We start from the raw sequence: 22,472 nt of genomic DNA, 5'->3' as shown, positions 1-22,472 counted from the left end.
CAGGGAGATGGATCTGGCTGCAACGTACAGAACACAGTGCAGAGAGTGGGGAAAGTTGCTGGTGACTTGGTCTAATGCAAATGATTAAGACCATGAAGGAGGGACCTGGAGGTGCACACCTGCTAAAGCCACTGCTTGTGACACGGGCATGCCAGAGTCAGGCCTGGCTGCTCGGCTTCTGACCCAGCTCCTTCCTGACGCGCCTGGGGAGTGCCAAGCACCGGGGTCCTCCTTTTCCTGCCTCCCTGGAATGCTGGGAAGAAACTCCTGGCTTCCGGCTTAGGCCTGGCTCAGCTCTGGCTATTGTGACCATTTGGGGAGTGAGCCAGCTCTTTCTGTGTCACTCTGCCTTTCAAACAAATAAAGCTCAGAAGGACAATGATCCAGTAACATCAGTTTGTGTATGTATGGCAGATATCAACTCAATGACTTACATTTTTATGTTTTACATTTAGATGGGTGTTGTGTATTTCAGTATCCAGTTCTTTCAGCAATTCTGTGGTCCCATTTTCCAGGAAAGCAACCAAGGCTGGGGCAGTTAAATTAGTTGTCTGTCTCAGTCTTTTTTTTTTTTTTTTCCGCCCGAGATGTACTTATTTTTATTGGAAAGGCAGATTACCAGAGAGAGAAAGCTCTTCCATCCACTGGTTCACTTCCCAAATGGTCACAATGGCCAGAGTTGGGCTGATGCGAAGCCAGAGCCAGAAGTTCCTTCTGGAAGTCACGCACAGGTGCAGGCCATAAGCAGGGAGCTGGACTGAAAGGGGAGCAGCCCGGACACAAACCAGTGCCCTTAGGGGACACTAACAGGGCAGGTGGAGGATTAGTCAGATGTGCTCTCGAGCTGGCCCACAAACTCTCTTTCCTAACAAAGCCCCATCGGATGCTGAGGAACCCACAGTAACCACAAGAGTCCATTGCCTCAAGCTCTTACCTCTCAAAGGTGATTAAGTTTAAAGCATGAGCTTTGGGGACACTTTCTTTTTGGTGAAGTATATTTAAAGGGTGATAAAATGACAGAGACACAGTTGGGGATAGAGTCGATTGAGAGGGGAAAGTTGGGAGAGATGTTTGTACTTTCACTGTGTGTCCCAGGGGAGAGAGCGAACCAACACCTCCCCCTGTTGCCAGACTCCTCAAGAGCCTGGGAAGGCGTGTGGTTATAGCACTTTTTTTTTTTTTTTAAGATTTATTTTTATTACAAAGTCAGATATACAGAGCAGGAGAGACAGAGAGGAAGATCTTCCGTCCGATGATCCACTCCCCAAGTGAGCCGCAACGGGCTGGTGCTGTGCCAGTCCGAAGCCAGGAACCTGGAACCTCTTCCAGGTCTCCCACACGGGTGCAGTGTCCCAATGCATTGGGCAGTCCTCGACTGCTTTCCCAGGCCACAAGCAGGGAGCTGGATGGGAAGTGGAGCTGCCAGGATTAGAATCGGCGCCCATATGGGATCCCGGGGCTTTCAAGGCGAGGAATTTAGCCGCTAGGCCACGCCGCCGGGCCCGGTTATAGCACTTTTTAAAAAATCTTATTTATTTGAAGGGCAGAGTAGCAGGGGAAGGGAGAGAGAGATCTTTCATTTTCTGGTTCATTTCTCCAAATGGCCTCCAAGGCTGAAGCTGGGCCAGGCCAAAGTTGGAGACCAGGAGCTCCATCCGGGTTTCCCACCTGGTTGGTTGGCAGGGTCCCCAGTAGTTGAGCCATCTTCTGCTGCTTTCCCAGGTGCAATGGCAGGTAGCTGGATGAGAAGTAGAACAATCCGATCTCGAACCAGCACTCAGATACAGAATGCCACTATTACAAGCAGAGGTTGAATCCACTGTGCCACAGCACCGGCCCCTGGGGACACAGCCAACCCATGATGCTGCCCCATGGGACAATGCTAAGAAAAACTGGAAAACAATTTTCAGGCTTGGCAAACTCCCCAAAGCCCTTCTCTGTCACTACACTCAGAAGGCTATCAAAAGCAGAGAAAAGGCTTGTGGCCTGGCAGGACATGAGGACAAGTGTCCTTGAATGATGATGTGGGGTCGGGGTACCAAGCTGCAAAAGACAAAGGGGACAGAAAAGACAGCTTAGTCATGAATCTGAGGAAATAATTAATTACCCATAAGGGGAAAAAATTACACATGTGGTGCAAAACCTTGTGCACCTGCCAGCAGATATAAGAACTCCTTGTCCTCAAGAAGTCACATCAATAATTCGACAGCAAACATTTTCTACGTTAGAAATTTTATTTCCATCCATAAAATATATCACTAAATAGTTGAAAAAGTTACATATTGTTTTTAAAACATGGATTTTTTAAAAAAATCATACTAGCTTCTCCTTAGCAAAATGCTTCTGTTGTCAGTATTTACAAGAAGAAAGTGTACTTCGGATATGCAATGTTCACTCAAGCCAGCCAGGGAAGACCTTTGCATGGAGGCGGGCACTCCGGGAGAGTTAATTTATAGGCTTTGCCTGCCCTGGGCACAGGGTGCTTTGATTTTTACAAAAGTCCCTTTGAAAACAAGAGTAGATGCAGGTAGCTTCTAGAGAAAAGTCCAGCGAAGCAGCAGTTGATAATGTATTTTTTTTCTGATGAAATTAATTTCGTCTTGGTCATCTGCAGCCATGTAAAGTTGGCGGCCGGGTGAAGTCCTTAACATGGGCAGGTGTCTCTACGACTCTTCCACCGGAGCCTGTGGCGAGGGTAGCTCGGGATCCATTTCTCTGCCGAAGGATCGCCGGTTCTGGTAGACAGAAGAACATTCTGGGGCATGGCCATCCACATTCTGATACATCTGGAAGCAGGCGAGAGAAACCACATTGAGTCCTGGCTGATCCGGGCAGACCCGGCTCTGGCCTCTCCTGCCAATGATCCCGAGGAAAACACATGTTTCCCACAGATCGTTGCTGTCCCTAAGCTCAGGGCTCGGAGGCCAGGCCCCAGAGCCACGAATGAAGCACTTGGGTCCTTTGCTTAGTGGGGAAACAAAACCAAAGTCGACATTTTGTTTCATGAGTGTTTGCACAAGCGACTCTCTTATTCCGAAAACCATCAGAGAGAATGGGCGTGAAGAGAGCTATTCGTTATGCAGCTAATGAGGGTGGATGGGTGATGGAGTTTTCACTTGGGAGTTTAACGGCTTTTACTTTTTCCTGATTTTACATTTTTGGTACTGATTATGAAGTGGATGCACACACATGTAAACAAGTTAAGCAATCCTGAAAGGGCTGCAGAACAAAACTGACCATCACCAGAGAGAATCGCCACCATGAACACCTGGCAAAGAGGCTCAGACTGCATCCTGTTCTAGAACCTCACTTTTGAACTACCAGGATATTGTTATGACATGATTCCTACGTATTTTTATTACTCGCTAAACATGGCCACAGGTCATCTTCTAATGGTAGCCTAAGGTTCCATGGTGCTGATGTGCCATTGTCAACCTTATGATGGATGGTAATGCTGCCTAAGTACAGGAAGTGTACCTGTGACCTCTTCCGAGGTTGTGGGCAGGGAGTGGAATTGCTGGACCGAGTAGGGGCACATCAGATTGTGATGCTCATCACCAGGTTGTCCCACAAAGGTTGTGGGGCCTCCTTGCCTTAGAATGGGGTGACAGACAAACCAACCCATCCTAAACAGAAAGTATTGCTAAGTTGAAAAGGTACTGCATATGCCTAAACCTGCTCAACTGAGAATGTGGATGTTAGTGTACAACTGGGCAAATCCTCTCACAGGAAGTCCATCTCACAACAGTGTTAAACATACCTCATGTAATTTACAGAATACTGAACCGAAAAGGAAAATACAGCTTTGCCACACTGTAAAGTCAAGATCATAACCCAAACCAACGTAAATCGGGGACCCCCTTGTGCTAATTTCCTCCCTGGTCGACTCCATCGGGGAAGCCCATGACCCCAAGCCTTCCCAATGAGGGATATCGCTTTCTTTCACATCTCTGCTAATTTGCAACATGCTTTATATCTTCCTAACTGCATGCATTCTATGATATGCAAAGATTAATATCCTTGACTATGTTTTAGAAATTTATTTTATTTTAAAGGTACAGAGATGGAAAGAAACAGAGACAGACGCAGTGGTTCAACCCAAAATGTCTGGGAGCAGAGGACTCCACCTGTGTTCCCAGCCACAGCAGCAGGGCCAGCTCGCCAGCCCAAGCACTCAGAAGGGTACGATCCTAACAAGTGGCTTCTTACCCACTGAGCCGAATGTCCACCCTCTGTTCTCTATTTCACAGCCATTTGCTTTTCTTTGTTTGTGAATAGCCTGTTTGTTCCCTCTGTCTTTCTATATACAGAAAAGATTCTGTGTGTTTCTCTTACTACTTAGGGTAACCCTTTGTGACTTAGGGGCTGGGTCTTGTTCTCACTTAAACTTTTTCTGCTCTTCCTCCTTACACACCTTGTCCATTTTGTCTTTAATGTTTGACTGGACTGTCTCCTACTCTTAATTTTTCTTTCTAGAAAGAAGTTCATCCCAAGAGTTGCCATTAAAAAACAAAACTCTATGAAGTCTCTTTGTGTGACCTGTGGCTCTGTACTCGTGGGGAAAGAACCTTCCATCACAGAGGACTAGGAAGCAGAGAGGAAGGACTGGGAGGGAAAGCTGGTGCCTTATCCACCTGCCAACATAGATTTCCTCAGCTGATTCACCACAAACACAGAGCCAGCCGGCAGTCCCCAGACTCTCTCAGGGGCCCAGGCAGAGGGGAGGGCATTTAGACATCTTACGGGCGTGCAGACCTGAAAGGAGCCACTCAAGCCGAGATGCAGATGGTCTTGAGCAAAGCTCAGGGTTTCCTGGAGGCGCTGGATCCTCCACCCTGGTTACACCAGCTTCACTGCCTTGTCTCCTGTGTAGTCCCCTGACCACCTGTGTGTGGCTCCAACCATTGACTTTCCACTTGAACTTGGACCTTTCAACATATTGGTCGCTCAGCCCAGAACATCCTGCTCGCCTTCCATTCTCCGACTGCAAAAATGCAGCTACTCCTCCTTCAGTGCCTGAAACCAGACCTCCCCGAATCCAGACCTACCTGCCCCGCAAGGAAACATCAACATCAAGCCGTCTCTCTCTGTGCCACCAACTCCTTATTTCTTCCTACCACTCTTCTCTCACTTTATCCTAGAGTGTCATGAGCAGTTTACGGGCCATCTGTCAAACTGCCTGGAAGTACCTAGGGGGCTTGGCATCCCCCTGCCACCCTTTGATTTAATTCTTTGGCAACCAGTTTCCATTTGTGACTAGAAACAATCAGATCAGAAGGAATAGACAAGCACCAGCTACCCGTATCTATGAAGCAAATACAGAGTTGAAAGTGGAGTCTGTGTTTATTAAAGAGACCAAGACAGCACCACAGAGCAGCGGGTTAAGCCCCTGCCTGCAATGCACACAGCCCATGTCAGAGCACCAGTTCAAGTTCACTTTCAATCCAGCTCCCTGCTCATGTGCCCGAGAAAGCAGAAGATGGTCCAAGCGGCTGGGTTGCTGCCAGCACAGTGTAGACCCAAATAGAATTCCAGTCTCTGGCTTTGGCCTAGCCCAGCCCTGGCCATGGCAGCCATCTGGGGGAGTGAACCAGTGACGGAAGACCTCCTTCTCTCTCCCTCTCCCTCTCCCTGGGTAAGAAGTGAATCAGTGGAGGGGAGTTTTTTTCTCCCTATCTCTCCAATAAAAAAAAATACATTAAAAATAAGTTCATTTTGGTGCAAAAATGGCTGCATTGTGCACATATTTCATAATGTGCATTTCCCATGACTTTTGCAGAAAACAGCTCATACATGATCTTACTGAATCCATAAGATTTGTTAATTCCATTTTCAGATAATAGGGAGGATATCCCTACTTGAAGAATAAGTGACCTAATTCAGTCATAGAAGAAGTAAATGATGGAGCCTAGATAAGTATTAAGCATCAGGAGTTTAAGATCCTATTCTTTATTTGTTCCATCTGGGGATGGCTCTCTTCACCATACCAGCTGGCACGTGCTGCCAACACTTCATGAAGCGATTCCAGCATCACAATGCTTAGAGTTCATCTAGCTTAGCAGCCCATTCTACAGATAAGAAAAATGGAGGCCTAGGGAAGCAAAGCCAGAGGCCATAATGGACTTAGGAGGTGGGGTGCCAGGGCTCATGATTCCAAGCCAGTGCCCTTTTCACTCTACCACCTTCCCTGGGGGTGTTGTGTGATGCTTCTGTCCTCATGCCTCATGTAGAATTGGGACAGGGTAGGGGCTTCTGACGGCTATGGATCAAGCTTTACATACTTGTTTAGGCCTCTGTACTGGATACCTAAGAGATTTTAAATTCCTATTTATTTTTTCTTCTTACGTATTTGAAAAGCAGAGAACCAGAGCTAGAGAATGAAAGAGATCTCCCATCTGCTGGTTTACTTCCTAAACACCTACAACTGCGAGTCTGGGAGCCAGAAACTCAATCCAGAACTTCCTTGGGTGGCAGGGACCCAACGATGTAAGCTTATGCCGTGTTCACATTAGTGGTGAGCCGGAACACAGACAGGAGCCGGGACTCCAACCCAGGCACTCTGACGTGGGATCTGAGTGTTACCAGCAGCATCCCAGCCGCTGCCCCAAACACCTGCCCCGGGAGCTTCCAATGTCTTAACTGACTGGCTGAAAGCTGCAGGAAAGCATTTCTTCTCAAAATGCTTATCAATAAGTATGGCTCGCTCCAGGAAGAGTCATGATGGGGAAACAGCTTTACGCTTTGAGGTCTTAGCAAGTATTTTAAGTTGTTGGTTTCCTTTAAGATGCTACGTACCGCTTCTTCTGCATCCGCCAGCTGACAACCTAAAAATGAGGTCAGGTTAGGGAAGGACGGCCGTTTCCTTGAGTCAAAAGCCCAGCAGGATTGCATGATAAAGTATCTGGAAAAGTCATAGGACAAAGACCACAGTGAGAAAAGGGGGCCATTTTCTGGTTTTTCGTTTACTTATTTAAGTTCTTTTTCATGATACGGTTTTGTGGGTACACAGACTCTGCCCCCATTTCCCGCAAAGAGAGCTGTTTTCCGTATGAAGACACACTGCTCCTGGCAGTCAAGCTGCTTAGTTATGGCTTGTGTGTTTGGTGGCAAGGGCTCAACTGTGTTTTGAACTCCTCAGAAAGGAAGAATTAGGAGATGCACAGGAACACATTTTAAGAAATAAATTCTTGGCGATGGTGCTTTATCACCTGCTGGATCCCTCAAGCAAGGGAATGACAATCTGGAAATGCAAAGAATCAGTTCTGTTTGGAAATACCCAACACGAGGAGGAAGCACTTAAAAAACAAACAGGAATCATATGAACTTGGCCTTAAAGAGCTGCTCCCTTCCGTGCGAAGCACTTGGAAGGAGACAGAGGAAAGCCGTCATTCTGCTTTTCGACGGCGTGTGGACTTACATTTCTTCCGTAGCATAAAAGGGCTGATCCATCTTAAATCCGCTCTGAATGAGTTTATAGAAGTTAGCGTCGACTGGGATGCCAGGGTAGGGATTCACTCCTGAGGGAAATGCAAACGCCATCTAGCCGCTCATCCACTGCTTCGTTTGTCTGCCGTTCGTATTCAGCGGACAAACAGCAATGGAGAACTCCCACATGCCAGATACTGCTGGTGGGAACATAGCAACTGGAAACGAAAAAAACCAAAAACCCAAAAAACAAAAAAACAATGCACAGCTCCTGCTCCCAAGCAGGTGACATGCCAGTGGAGAAGACAGAACCAGGGACAGGTGCAAGTGAAACAGAGTGGCAGGTGGTGCCGCGGCAGTAGGACCAGGGGGCCACAGGAGCCATTCACCCCTTCTCGGATTTAGGAGGCAGCAGACTGGGGGAGGGCACGAAGAAAGCTGAGAACCCCAAATCCAGAGAACCCAGGGAGCCCAGCAAAACCCCGAATGATGTACCAAGGGAAAAGATCTCCCAGAGCAATATTCCATAGGACCAAACATCACTCTTGATGGTGTAGATGCCTTCAAACAAGCTCTCAGGAGCCATCCACTTGATGGGCAAACGGGCCTGCAGGCAACAGAGAAGAGCAGATGGAGAATTCCCCAGAGACTCACGTGACTTGCTGGCCATTTGATGCAAGGCACTGCGTTCCTAAGGCCACCTGTCACGCCTCGAAAGGGAAAAAAAATCACATTTCTCAAGAGGGAGTCTTCCACTTTCAAACTGACATTTCAGTAACAGTAGCATAAAAATACATGCTGTTTTCAAACTCATCTTACGCTTGGAGGTAGGACGTGGAAGCAGGTACTGAGGGCCATCATGTCGCCGCCAGCCAGCTGGCCCCGACTAAGAGGTTCCTAGTGAAGCAACGAGGCTCTTAGCAAGCATTTCTCGGAAGAATACGTACACGTATAGGCGAGAGCCCCAAGAGCGTGTGACAACGCTTATGTCATCGCTTCCAGAAATGCTACCAGGCTACTTTCAGTGGCTTGAACAGTTAAACTATCAGTAACATGAAAGGGATCACCTAACACAGCCTCAGATCAGAATCAAGTCACAGGCTGGACAGAGCTGCGGCCGGGAGCATGTTGTATTGATTTTCTTTCTTCTGGCCTGAGAAGTCTTTCACAGTATATGGTGAATGTACCAGAGCAACGCCAAGTTCAAGAACGAAATCTTCCTGGGGTCAGCACTGTGGCACAGCGAGAGCCAGGATCCCACATGAACGCTATGTCAAGTCCTGGCTGCTCCGCTTCCAATCCAGCTCCCTACTAATGTACCTGGAAAAGCAGCAGAGGATGGCCCAAGGGCTTGGACCCCTGTCTCTAGTTTAGGAGATCTGGAGAGGGTTCCAGGCTCCTGGCTTCCACCCAGCTCATTGCTGGTCAACGTGGCCTTTTGAGGAGTGAGCCACAAGATGCAAAATCTCTCTCTCTCTCGTAAGTCTGCCTTGGAAATAAATAAATGAACAATTTTTTTTAAAGAAAAAAAACAAACGAAAGAAATCCTCCTTTAAATCCTGAACAACACAATGAGTGAATCAAGTAGGTTAACCTGGCTAATTTGACTAATTAACCAATGCTGGTTCTACGAGGAATTGGCTTTTCCACAGGACAACCAGTCAACTGGCAGGCTAGAACTTACATAACCAACTATGAGTGGTCGTCATATTTATGACTTGAGCTGTGAGGACTCGAGATGATCACTGGGTTCTAGTGGACACACAGTTTAACCGGATGTGTCACATGTCCTGGACAGGGCCATTGCCTGCTGGGACGGAAGTGCAGAATTCTCATGGGCTCAGGCTTCTCACGTCAAATCCAGCTGCCGTGTTACCATCAGTGAGTTGCTTTTCTTTGGTTTGTTTTTCTCATTCACAAAATACTTACTCTGGGGACTACATGAATTGTTATCGGTAAAGGCAGCTAGCACTGTGCTTAACACATGGAGGCACCGCATTTGCCTTGGTTACTATGGTGTCACATCAAGGGATAACAGTGCAAAGAAATGCCAAAAATGAATCATCAAAAAGAAACAGTATAGGGGCTTAAATCAATGTGTGCTAGTTTAAAAAAGCATGTTATTTATTTGAAAGACAGATAAGATAGAGGCAGAGAATTCCTATTCATTGATTTACATCAAAATGCTCATAATAGCCAGGGCTGGGGTGGCTGAAGCTGGAAGGTGGGGACTCCATCTAGGCCTCCCTTCAAGGACGTCAGGGAACCAAGTGCTTGAGCCATCACCTGCTTACTGCCTTCCAGGGTGCGCATGAACAGGAAACAGGAACTGGGCATGCAGGTAGGAGTCAGCCGTCAAATCCAGGCACTATAATATATGGCGAAGGCACCCCAAGAGATGGCTGAACCCCTACACCAGTCACCCTGGGTGCTGTAATTCAGATGGCAGAAAACATACTTTTCAACTATACAATTTCATCATCCAATAGCTCTCATGGTTCTCCTGAAAATAACGCATCTGCCTTTAAGATTTTTATTCCCTTACAAGTAGATTCAGTCAGGTTGTAGGTCTCTTTGTGTAAACAGAGGCAAATATTCATTAATATGCTAGTATTATGCACTTGGAAACATTTTAAGATTTATTTTTAATTTATTTGAAAGAGCAAGTGAGAGAGAGAGATTGTATCTTCTATGTGCTCATTCACTCCCCAATAGTCACAACAGGTGGGGATGGGCCAGGCTGGAGCCCAGCCCTTGAACTCCGTCTGTGTCTCCTACATGGGTGGTAGGGAGTACCTGAGCCATCACCTGCCACTTCCCTGGAGGAGCGTTAGCAGGAAGCTGGATGGCAAGCGGAGGCAGGACGCAAACGTTCACATTTCCATAAAGGAAGCAGGCATTGCAAGTCGCTGACTCGACTGCCTGGCCACAAAGCCTGTCTCATGCTGTGCCTTGTAAATTTCAAATTTAATATTTCATTTGTAGGTTGTAATTTGGGCGTGTTTTAACTTTGGTTTTCTGATCATTAGAAACATGACTCAGGAGGCGCCTGATAGCTAAGGGGATGGTAGCAAATGTAACTCATGAGATTTCCAGTTACTTAATTTTTTTTTCATGAAGATCACATTCAGAGGCTCTCAATTGCTCTGTCTGGCCAGCTGGGTCAAGGCTTACTGGGGACGTCGCATGCTCAACTTTGTGATGGATGGAACATCCCCTAACACTGCAGAGACACTGTTCAGTGTAAGCAAACAAATGGCCATGAGGGTTTTTTTTCTGGACCCATCCACATAGCAAAGATGCTACAGTGCGCGTCAGTGTTGACGGCGATAGTAACGACAAACACACAAAGACGGAGTGAAAGGCAGTCTCACGTTGCCCCTGATGACGTAGTTGGAATCACTCATGATATCTCGCGCCAATCCAAAGTCACAAATCTTCACCACCTTGCCGTGGGTCACCAGCACGTTCCTGGCTGCCAGGTCCCGGTGCACACACTGCAGAGAAGGACACAGGAGTGTTATCTGCCCATCCAGGGCCATCTCCCATTGGATCTCATGTCTGGTAGGGGTCTCAGATGGCAGGTCTGGGTTTGTTCTTGCTCGGGCTCTGGGAAGTCACCAAGGATGCCAAACACGAGTTCCCAGGTCTTTCTTTACTAGTGAGGCTGCAGTTCTCTGGGCGGTGGCCAGATCAAACCGAGGGGGGTGTCCTTGCTTGCTCAAAGGAGGAGACACAGCCAGGTCCCACCCCGCCTTCCTTCCTTCCCCGCCAGGGTCTTACAGGTCCCCTGTACTTGGGGTGGATGTGAGACGATTGTCTCCTTGATCTGAAAAGTCACCTCAGCAAGTAAAAAGGAAGCTGCATCACAGAAAATACTCCAGAGGGGGAAAAAAATCTCAAAATGAGTTTGGGGAACTGGGCTAAAGTGACATTAAGAGGAGGCCCTGAACTGAAAGGGGTCACCTCCCAGGGCCAGCAAAGCAACACTGTGAAAGGGGCATGTCCAAGGCACAGGACACTGGCAGACAAAGTCCCCAGGATGCTCTTCTGTCCTCATGACAGACTGGCAAAGACATCAGCAAGGAGACGTGCCATGCCACCACCCTGACACCACCCTCTCCCATCACTGGCATCTGCCAGGGGCACCTGCAACCTGCCTGGCTCCTTCCACTTGTCCCTCTGTCCTGCCTATGCAGACCAGCAGCTCAGTGCCACCCCAGGCTCTCCTTGCAGCCGGGTGTATGTGGCCAGCCCCTTGTCCCTCAGCTCCTTCCCCTATGAAGGCTGCTGCCCTCCTGGTCCCTTACCATACCACCGTGGACATTCCCAAGGGGTTCAGCTTCCCATACCTGGCCTTCCCTCTCAAACCATTGTATCCAAAACCTGGCACCATAAACCCATCACCCAGAGCGCTGGATCCAACTCACAGACTTTTTGAAGCATCAACTAACTAGTCCAAGCATCTACTTGGTGGAGTTCTCCTGGGTAGCCCAAGGCGCTCTGTGCTCACTTTGTCATCAGATTCCCCTCCCATGTGAGCACCAAGTCCTTCCAGATACCTTGTCTGTTTTGTCTTTCTTGTGCCCTTCTTGCCCTTCTTGACCTGTGGTCACCTGCTCCAATGGCAGCCTCTGTGACCTGCCTATCTGCTTCTCTCTCTCACCTCTCAGTTGTAGAATATTGGGATCCAGGAGTTAGAGCCGAAGGGACTCTATCTGCAGCACCAGTACAGGGTTAGGTAAGCAGCTAGGGCTCGGCCAATGTCTGATCAAGTCAACGGAGGGAATGAAGGGGCAGCTGAAGAAGGAGTGGGGTCTGGGGATGGGCAAGCTGGAGCCACTGACACACGTGATCCAGGGACATGGGCCAAATGCACGAGACATTTTTTAACAGCTCTGACTGTCCACAGGGCATGGGTGTGCAGGGAAAGGAGTGTCCCCTTGATCAGCAGTTGTGGGGGTTGGCCTCCCTGCAGACAGTGCACCGGGCCAGCTGATGCTCCCCAGCACTGCTAAAGGGGCTCAAGAGGGCACTGCAGGGAGAGCAGGGAGAGGTCGGTTATTCTATACTCAGTGGGATGTGCCAGGAAAGAGCAAAGGGACCCAAGTGATGGGCAGAAGGAAGAGAGTGAGAACCACAGGGAACAGAGGAGAGAAGTGTGTGAAGAAGCTAAGAGAAGGTGATGGAAGGCCAGGAGTTCAGAGACCATCAGCCCTAAATGTGACACCTTCGTGAGGGGATTGTTTAATTTTAAGCTTTTAAAAAATGCTTACTAATTTTCATTTGACACGGAAGGAGAGATTTTTCATCTGCCAGTTCACTTATCAAATGCTTGCAGTAGCCAGGGCTGGGCCAGGCCAAAGCCCAGAACTCCATCTCACCGCCTCACAGGGACGCTGTATTCAAAGCAAAGTATCCAAGATTCAGACTGGAATTCCAGTACGCGACGTGGGCAGTCCTGAGCAACAGCTGAAGCCACTGCACCGCAATGTCTACATTGTAGCTTTAAGGTTAGTATTATTATTATTACTGTTATTATTTTAAAAGTATGTATTTGTTTGAAAGGCAGGGAGAGAGAGAGACAGTGCCCTCTGCTGATTCACTCCCCAGAGGCATGTAGCAGCTGAGTCTGGGCCAGGCAGAAGCCAAGAACCTCCATCTGATGTTTCATGTGGATAACAGGGACCCACCTACCTGAGCCCCAGCTCTCTGCCCAGGAAGCAGAGCTGGGGCTCAGGCCAGACTGCGTACTCTGGGAGGAGTCCCCGAGCCCTGTGCATGTTTAACAATCTGCTGTGCTTTCCCTCTGGTTACCCTGTGGCCAGCTCTCTTCAGCAGATTCACTGTCTGGAAAGTCCCTTGGAACCTACAAAGGCAAGAGAATGAGGCGTGAAAGGAGCCTGAGGAGTGGCTCTTCAAAATGGGAAAAGAGACAACAACAGAGCCAAGGCGAAACTGCAGGAGTGACCATGGTCGAAGGCCCACTCCATAGCCTTGCTGTCTCAGCCTTAAGGGAAGTGGGACAGCCACCAAGGGGGTGATGGGCCTATGGGGCTGCTGCGAGTCTACCATGAGCCAGCACCAACCAGACAAAAATGGCTAGCTAGCCAGCTCCTTGGGTAATGCTTGGCTAGTACCCCCACATGCAGTGGACAACCTGAGCAACTGTCCAAGAGAGAGCGGCAGTGCTACCCTGCAGATTTTTTTTTTTTTAAGATTTATTTATTTTTATTGCAAAGTCAGATACACAAAGAGGAGGAGAGACAGAGAGGAAGATTTTTCCGTCTGATGATTCACTCCCCATGTGACCGCAATGGCTGGTACTGCACTGATCCAAAGCCAGGAGCCAGGAACTTCCTCCAGGTCTCCCACATGGGTGCAGGGTCCCAATGCTCTGGGCCATCCTCCACTGCTTTCCCAGGCCACAAACAGGAGCTGGATGAGAAGTGGAGCTGCCAGGATTAGAACCGGTGCCCATTTGGGATCCGGGTGCATTCAAGGCGAGGACTTTAGCCACTAGGCCACGCCGCCGGGCCCCTACCCTGCAGTTTTTGAGCAGTGATTTGCCCTGGGAAGTTCACGGACACTTTAGACAGCCCGGGAGTACTATGCCAGCCCTCTGCTAACAGGGCCTTGGGAGCCTAGCTGAGGTTCCAACATTGAACAGGAGGCAAACGACAGACTTGAGGCACACAGCTCAAAATGTCCAAGACAAAAGAAAAATAAACATATCTGCCTTGCATAATTATCTGCCTATATTTTGTGCTTTTTCTTTACAGGTGCTTACCGATTTAAATTCCAGAAATTCCATTCCTTTGGCGACTTGATATGCAAAGCAAAGAAGGTCTTCAAATGTCAGCACGTTCAGGTCCTCTTCTTCTTCCAGCCTTTTCTGGTTTTCATATTCAATCTCATCTGTAAAATAGAGGCAGGTTCACTTTGGCCACAGCCCTAGGAAGTGACCTCACTCAGTGCCCACGGGGAGGCGATGAGCACCTCTGCCGGAGGAGCTATGCTGAAGATGTGCAGGAGACACTGGCTGGACCCAGCTCCTGCAACAGGCCCAGCAGATCCAACCAAAATGGTATTCCCTACGCTACAGCCCACGTCACCATGCTGAAACAAAGTCATCTGACCTACCAAAAGTCTCAGATAGGCCAGTTTCAGGCAGCTCCATAAAGAGGTTACCTGAATTTTAATCCATATGTCTATATAAAAAAAGATAATCTAAAGTAATCTGAAGTTAGCAAATTATTTTTAAAAATTGGGTGTTTGATCTGGTGGAGTAAAACCCTAATCCTCCACCTGTGGCACTTGTCATCCCATATGTGCGCTGGTTCGTGTCCTGCCTGCTCCACTTCCGATCCGCCTCGCTGCTTATGCCATGGGAAAGCAGCAGACCATGCACAGGTCCTGGCGACCCTACGCCCACTTTGGAGGCTCAGAGGAAGCTCCTGCCTCCTGGCTTTGCATCAGCTCAGCTCGGCCACCATTTGGGGAGTAAACAACCAAATGGGAGACAATCTCTGTCTCTTTATAAAAATCTATTTCAAATAAAATTAAACAAATCTTTTTAAAAATCCACAAAATAATAAAATTAAATTTTTTTTTTACTTTAGATTTTTTTTTTATTTGAAAGGCAGACTTAGAGAGAGAAGGAGAGACAGAGAAAGGTCTTCCATTCGCTGGTTTACTCCCCAAATGGCTATAATGACCAGAGCTGAGCTGGTCCAAAGCTGGGAACCAGGAGCCTCTTTTGAGTCTCCTACCTGGGTGTAGGGACCCAAGGACTTGAACCATCCTTCACTGTTTTCAGGCCATAAGCAGAGAGCCAGATCTGAAGCAGAGCAGCCACGGCACAAAGCAGCGCCCATATGGGATTCTGGCACTACAGATAGAGAATTAGCTTGTTGAGAACCTGGTGCAATAGCTAGTGGCTAAATCCTTCCCTTGCACATGCCAGGATCCCAGATGGGTGCTGTTTTGAGTTCCAGCTATTCCACTTCCCATCCAGCTCCCTGCTTGTGGCCTGGGAAAGCAGTCGAGGATGGTCCAAAGCCTTGGGACTCTGCACCCATGTGGGAGATCCAGAAGAGGGTCCTGGCTTCTGGCTTTGGAACAGCTCAGCTCCAGCTGCTGTGGCCACTTGGCGAGTGAACCAGTGGATGGAAGATCTTTCTCCTTTGCTTCTCCTTCTTTCTGTAAATCTGCCTTTCCAATAAAAATAAATAATAAAATTAAAACATTATTAATAATAATTAGCTTGTTGAGCCTATGGTCCTGGCCCCCTAAAACATTTAAACTTGAGAGGCAGGCAGACAGAGAGCTCCCTACTGCCCCCTCCCCAAATGCCCACATCTGAGGCTGGAATCGGCCTGGAAACGAGGACGAGGCAATTCACTCCAGATCTCTCAGGTCTGCTCCCCGGTCAGTTAGTTTGCTGTGTTCCAGCACTCTGTCCTCGCCTGAGAAGCAAAGTAACCAACAATGACCAAGGGTTGTTTTTCTTCTCTCCTCCGCCTGTCTCTGTGAAACCAACCGTCTCTGCTCAGTTGCTTGACGTGCTGGCCAATTCGAGGACGAAGTCAGTTAACACCTTGAAACTAGATTTGTCGCAATTTTGTTTTTTAGAAAATGCTGAGACATGGCACTATCAGAGCACTTGCCTGGCTTGGTTTGCCAAGAACTGCACAGCCCGAACCGCTCTGGTGGCAGCTGGCTTCCCTGTCTGTCAGGAGCTTTAGATTCCCGCCCTCTTTCCTTTTTTTTTTTTTTTTTTTTAAAGATTTTATTATTATTATTGGAAAGCTGGATATACAGAGAGGAGGAGAGACAGAGGGGAAGATCTTCCATCCGATGTTTCACTCCCCAAGTGAGTCGCAACGGGCCGATGCGCGCCGATCCGATGCCAGGAGCCAGGAACCTATTCCGGGTCTCCCACGCGGGTGCAGGGTCCCAAAGGTTGGGCCGTCCTCAACTGCTTTCCCAGGCCACAAGCAGGGAGCTGGATGGGAAGTGGAGCTGCCGGGATTAGAACCGGCGTCCATATGGGATCCCGGGGCTTTCCAGGCGAGGACTTTAGCCGCTAGGCCACGCCGCCGCCCCCCCCACCTTTTTTTTTAACTCAAGGGAGCTTTGTCACACTGAAAAAAAATGAATGTGGAGTGTGTCCCATCTTTCCTGAACTACAGCATGCACTTAATGTCCCTCCACTACTCCCTGTAACAACTGCATGCAGATGCTAGGCCTACCGTCTGAATGAGGAAAACGTTACTCTTCTACTGTATAACTAATCCAAAGTCCTCCAGAAGTTAGCTTCTAAGAAATCATCATCATGTCACTCACCAGGTAATAGGAACTTTATGACATTAAAGGAAGAATAAACTGATCAGATAAAATCATCTTCAGCACTAACGGCCACTGACATGCAATTCTCAACACTTTGAAAGCAAATAGACGTTAACCAGGCCGTTCACTGACAATTCGCAATGGGAAAAAAAAAAATGTTTTTGCCTTTACCCACTTTTCTAAAGAGACGCAGAAGCAAAAATTCTGGATTCATCTCCATTTTTAAGTGCAGTTCACTAGGATAAACGGTTACCTTCAGACTGAAAAGAACTTCCGTTCAACGCGGAGCCCTGGTCTAGTTCCTGATGTAGCTGAACATCTCTTGAACCAGGCATACTGCGGGGGGAAAGAAAAAATAAATTTCATGGTTTACATTCCCTTTGTTACCAGATGTTTATTTTAAAGATATCAGGAATCAAAGAAATGGATTCAATTACCACTGGGTTTTTGAATTAGAAGCCTGCTGCATGCTTGTCTACCTTGATGTTTCTACTGAAACCATCAGCTCCGTAGGCCTGCCAGCCTAGGTGGTCAAGGACCCCTGTGGGCTGCTGGTGTCCTACAGCCCACAAACGGCCACTCTGCAACTTAGAAGCTGGATGTGTGGGCCCGGCGCCATGGCCTAGTGGCTAAAGTCCTCGCCTTGAATATGCTGGGATTTCATACGGGCACTGGTTCTAATCCTGGTGGCCCTGCTTCCCATCCAGCTCCCTGCTTGTGGCCTGGGAAGGCAGTTGAGGATGGCCCAGGGCCTTGGGACCCTGCACCCATGTGGGAGACCCATAGGAGCTCCAGGCTCCTGGCTTTGAATCGGCGCAGCACCGGCCATTGCGGTCACTTGGGGAGTGAATCATCGGATGAAGATCTTTCTCTCTGTCTCTCCTCCTCTCTGTATATCTGACTTTGCAATAAAAATAAATAAATCTTTAAAAAAAAATGAAGCTGGGTGTGACCATCACAGGTTATTCAAATAAACATGATTGGCTGATATTGCGGAGCTGACAAAGGGTAGACTAGCCTCACACCCACCCCTCCTGCCCCATGTTTCCTCCCAAAGCTCACGGCACACCGGTCGACAGACCTCTCAGCACTGTTGTCCTCCTTGCTTTTGCCTGCCAGCCTCCGGAAAGCTCACTTCCTTCTCCCGTAAGACTGACAAATGGGCAGACTTTTTTTTTTTTAAAGGTTTATTTATTATTTATTGCAAAGTCATATATACAGAGAGGAGGAGAGACAGAGAGGAAGATCTTCCATCCGATGATTCACTCCCCAAGTGACTGCAATGGCTGGAGCTGAGCCAATCCGAAGCCAGGAGCCAGGAGCTTCCTCTGAGTTTCCCACACGGGTGCAGGGTCCCAAGGCATTGGGCCATCCTCTACTGCTTTCCCAGGCCACAAGCAGAGAGCTGGATGGGAAGTGGGGCTGCTGGGACAGGAACATATGGGATCCTGGCAAGTGCAAGGTGAGGACTTTAACCACTAGGCTACTGCGCCAGGCCCAAATAGTCACACTTGAAAACGTGTTTGAAGGGATACCATCGGTAGTGCTTCGCTGAGGAATTCTGTGCTGATGGCAAGCAGATCTTGATCCAACTGATTCCAACATCCCAGTTTATTTCAATTTGCTATTTGCCTATCTTTGGGACAGTGGCTTCTTGCTTTCAACCACAAAGACTCCACAGTTAATTGGTACACTGCATTGAAAAAAAAAAAAGGATTTGCTGGGTGCGGTGGCCTAGTGGCTAAAGTCCTCACCTTGCACACACCAGGATCCCATATGGGTGCCGGTTCTAATCCTGGCAGCTCCACTTCCCATCCAGCTCCCTGCTTGTGGCCTGGGAAAGCATCAGATGGTGGCCCAATGCCTTGGGACCCTGCATCTGCATGGGAGACCCAGAAGTTCCTGGCTCCTGGCTTTGGATAGGCTCAGCTACAGTCGTTGAGGTCACTTGGGGAGTGAATCATTGACGGAAGATCTTCCTCTCTGACTTTGCAATAAAAATAAATAACTCCTGAAAAAAAGATTTATTTATTTTTATTGGAAAGTCAGATTTACAAAGAAGAGAGGGAAAGATCCCCCATCTGCTAGTTCACTCCCCACATGACCACAACGGTCAGAGCTGAGCTAATTCAAAGAGAGGAACCAGGAGCCTCTTCTGGGTCTTCCACATGGATGCAGCGTCCCAAGGCCTTGGGCCATCCTCGACTGCTTTCCCAGGCCACAAACAGGGAGTTGGATGGGAAGTGGAGCAGCCAAGATACAAACCAGCGCCCATACGGAATGCCAGCACATGCAAGGTAGGACTCCAGCCACTAGGCTACTGCACTGGGCCTGTTACAAGTTATTAAAAACCCTCCAGGACAATAATAAGTAAAAGTCACACACATAGTTTTCACCTATTAGGGCAGACTCTCTGTTCTAGAATACTCATGGCATTGAAGGGTTCCCCCAGTTCCAGAAAATAAGCTGAAAATGATGGTAGAGGGGAAGGCTGCTATGGCACTTATGAACCAGTTCAGAGCAAACGCTGACGGGGGGCACAGGGACCTCCAAGGGGCCTTGTGACTTTAACATCCTGGGTCTCTGACTCAGGTTTTGAAGGCCTAAGGCTGCCTACACTGAAACTAACATTCTAAAGGAACAAAACTGGGAGTCTCAAACATCCCCAGGGACCAAGAAATACACTTCTCAGTAAAGGAGAGTTGCCACCTGTATAGGGACATAGAAAGTACACTGCATTATATATAATATAGTAAAGTATACTATACTATATATAATATAGAATTATATAATACATATATAATGATTGGGGACTCCAGCAGAATGCCCTGAGTCCATTCAGAGAAGGGTGCCACCATGCTATTGTGCTTTAGTCAGCATCCCGAATTTCAAGGATGGGGCCCTGCACCCCACTAAGCTCCTCCCAGGCTCATTTATGTACGCTAAAGCAGTAAACCCTGGAAGAACTGACTCATGCTGCAGATTCCCACACGTGATAGCACTCACACCTCCGCGCATAGAGCCAGAGGCAACGGTTTGATTTGGTACCTATTCCAGTATCTTAAAATCTAGTTTTTGAGTTCAGAGCTTTTTTGTGCAGTAGTTTTAGGGCCTGGACAACCCTCTATAAATGTGCCAAGGACATTGGAAAAAGTCCTCATTCTTTGTACCAATGCTTAGGTAGCAATCAGGAGACCTTAAAGAATTAAACAACACACTTTCCTCCAGACCAGGTATGTACCCAGGGTGTGAGGTGGGCACAGGTGGAGAAAGACTGACTCAGCTGTGGCCCCTGCTCTCAAGGAAAGAGGATGCACTGAGCCACATCAGTGGTCACCCCTTCTCCATGGCAGATGTGTTCTAAGCCCCCCAGTGGGTATCTGAAAACTGCAGATAGAATCAAACCTTGTTTAGAGGGCTGCTTTCTACAAACATAGCCATCTGTGTTCAAGTTTATACATAACACCTGGCAAGAGACTAAAATAACCACTAATCCAAAAGACAAGAAAAAGAGGGAAAAAAGAGGAAAAAGAGAAAAAGAATCAAAAGAGAAAAAGGAAAAAAGCAAGAAAAAGAAAAGGAAACTCTTAATCCAAGACAATTATCACAATACATTCTTCTATAAAACGTTTAAGACCTGTTTGTTCTGGAGTATTTCACTCATTACTTGTGGATCACAGTTGGCCACATATCACTGAAACCATGAGAAGCAAAGCTGTGGGCAAAGGGTAGTCTACTCTCCCAGGAGACCAGGGCCAGCACACCATCTGACATCCTGAGAGCCAGCTCAGTGGCAGTGGTGTGCCATCGCAGGCTTTCACAACCTGGCATGGGGGGGGGGGGGGGCTACAGTCACTCACCTGGAATTTGGATGCGACTGAAAAGTAGGGTAGAAACTGAAATTGTGTTCCTTGAAAATCTCGGTCCACGTCCTGTGAAATTTTTCTCTCTTACTTCTTAGATAGTTGAGAAGATCGCCGTAGCAACAATATTCAAAAATCAAGTAAACTGGTCCTGAAAGAGGTATCATACAAATATACTAACCTATTTTTTTTTCCTCCAGAAATCTGTGCAGCAGATGACACCTCCTGTGAGGGGCTTGGGTCTCCCTCGAGTTTGGAACAGCTACAATTTTGGGGAGTGGATTTCCTCCAGTACTTGAAATTCAGCCTTGTGCTTGCTTCAGCAGCACATATACTACAATTCAGTCTTTGCTTTTCTGCTCAAACTCCTTTGGAAAATGAAAACGCACCTTCTAGCCTTTCCCTTCTTGGTCCCTCACCGCACCAGTTTGAAAGCAGGAGTAAAAAGCTGGCTGCATTGTGAGTCTTTGTTAAATACATGTTGATTGCCTGCTTGCTTGGGGAGAAAGAAATACATCTCCATTCCTCTTGCGGATCCACTTTCCTCTCTTTCTCTCCTATCCATCTCACCTTAGGCTGATGTCCCAGAAAGACAAAGCCTTAGGCGCATGAATTGGTTATTTCTAGGCAGAAGTGAGAGACCGACCCACACAAGCATACCCCTAGAGAATTCTCAGAGACCAAGTTTGAACTCTAACCTTGGCTGTCATTTATGTTAAGGCATCAAAAAGTTCCAGGGAAATTAGCTGGAAAGATAAGCTTATTTTGGTCCAAGGCACTTTTGAAATCCACGTATATGAGGGGGTCTTCAAAAAGTTTATGCATGTGTTTCAATTTTTTCTTTTCTTTTTCGCCAAAATAGACTGGTTTCTTAATTTCATTTTTCCAGAAATTTCTTGAGGTACACCGATATCCAAAGGCAGATCATTGCAGTAATGGACAAGATCTGTAGCTATCTTCACTACTGCCCTGAAGGCCCCTCCACGGGGTGGTGGGGGAGAAGCAACAGAGGCCATAACATGTACCTGCAATGTGGCTGTTACCTTTAAGAGCAGTGTATGTATTTATTTCCATTTTATGTAAAAGGCAAAGAGAAACGGACCAGCAGAGAAAGATCTTCCCTCCCCAAAATGCCTACAACAGCCAGGGTAGACTCAGGTCAGAATGTCCAGGACCCAGGAATGCAACCCAGGTCTCCCACGTGGATGCCAGGGACCAAAATCCTTGAGCCATCAACTGCTGCTTTCAGGATGCACACTAGCAGGAAACTGGAATGAGGAGCACAACCAGGGCTCAAATTCCAGCCCTCCTATATGGGACGTGGACATCCCAAGCCACGCCTTAACAACTGTACCAATCCCGCTGTTACTTTCAAGCAGGTTAAAAATACGTAATAGAACCCAATAAAAAAGGTAGAAGGGAGACATTCTGTATGTTGACCTGTCTGATGTATAGAGTGCTTAAGGTCTCACTGCACTCAGGCTTAAGAGCCCATTTGGTGTTGAGGAGAAACAGTCCGAGCAGGTGTGCTGTGTGCATTTGAGCAAGCTCTTGCGCGGGAGATGGCTGCGGTGGGAGCTGGTTACCTGACAGCGTGCACGCCCCCAGCAGGTTGACGATGTTCTCGTGGCTCCCCAGGTGAGTCATCATTTTGAGCTCTGACATGAGCGCCTCTTTCTCAGAGTTGTCTGCTTTTTCTGTCAGTGGAGAAGCATGGAGGAAGTAAGACTCAAGTGAAACAGAAATTCCATGGTATTTAATACATCAATTATTCCTCAGTTCAGAGTTGATTTGCATTATTTATCTAAATTCAGTAAAACATAAATTTTTTTT

General features: G+C 47.7%; 1 protein-coding gene across 1 annotated transcript in view; it reads right to left on the bottom strand.

The window, feature by feature from the left end:
* Positions 1-2,124: 2,124 nt before the first annotated feature.
* Positions 2,125-22,472, bottom strand: part of FLT3 (fms related receptor tyrosine kinase 3) — an 88,385-nt gene continuing 68,037 nt past the window's right edge. Inside the window, exons 16-24 of the mRNA XM_058670926.1 lie at positions 22,226-22,336; positions 20,637-20,790; positions 17,030-17,112; positions 14,216-14,343; positions 10,800-10,922; positions 7,921-8,032; positions 7,418-7,517; positions 6,796-6,901; positions 2,125-2,786 (exon numbers count right to left, since the gene is read on the bottom strand). Of these exons, the coding sequence (XP_058526909.1) occupies positions 2,664-2,786; positions 6,796-6,901; positions 7,418-7,517; positions 7,921-8,032; positions 10,800-10,922; positions 14,216-14,343; positions 17,030-17,112; positions 20,637-20,790; positions 22,226-22,336 (1,040 nt within the window). The 3' untranslated portion in view covers positions 2,125-2,663. The remainder of the gene's footprint in view (positions 2,787-6,795; positions 6,902-7,417; positions 7,518-7,920; positions 8,033-10,799; positions 10,923-14,215; positions 14,344-17,029; positions 17,113-20,636; positions 20,791-22,225; positions 22,337-22,472) is intronic.

This window comes from Ochotona princeps, chromosome 12 (genome assembly GCF_030435755.1).
Source record: "Ochotona princeps isolate mOchPri1 chromosome 12, mOchPri1.hap1, whole genome shotgun sequence".
Lineage (NCBI taxonomy): Eukaryota > Metazoa > Chordata > Mammalia > Lagomorpha > Ochotonidae > Ochotona > Ochotona princeps.
Note: the sequence above shows the minus strand (reverse complement) of the source record. Positions and strands in the feature narration are given on the sequence as shown.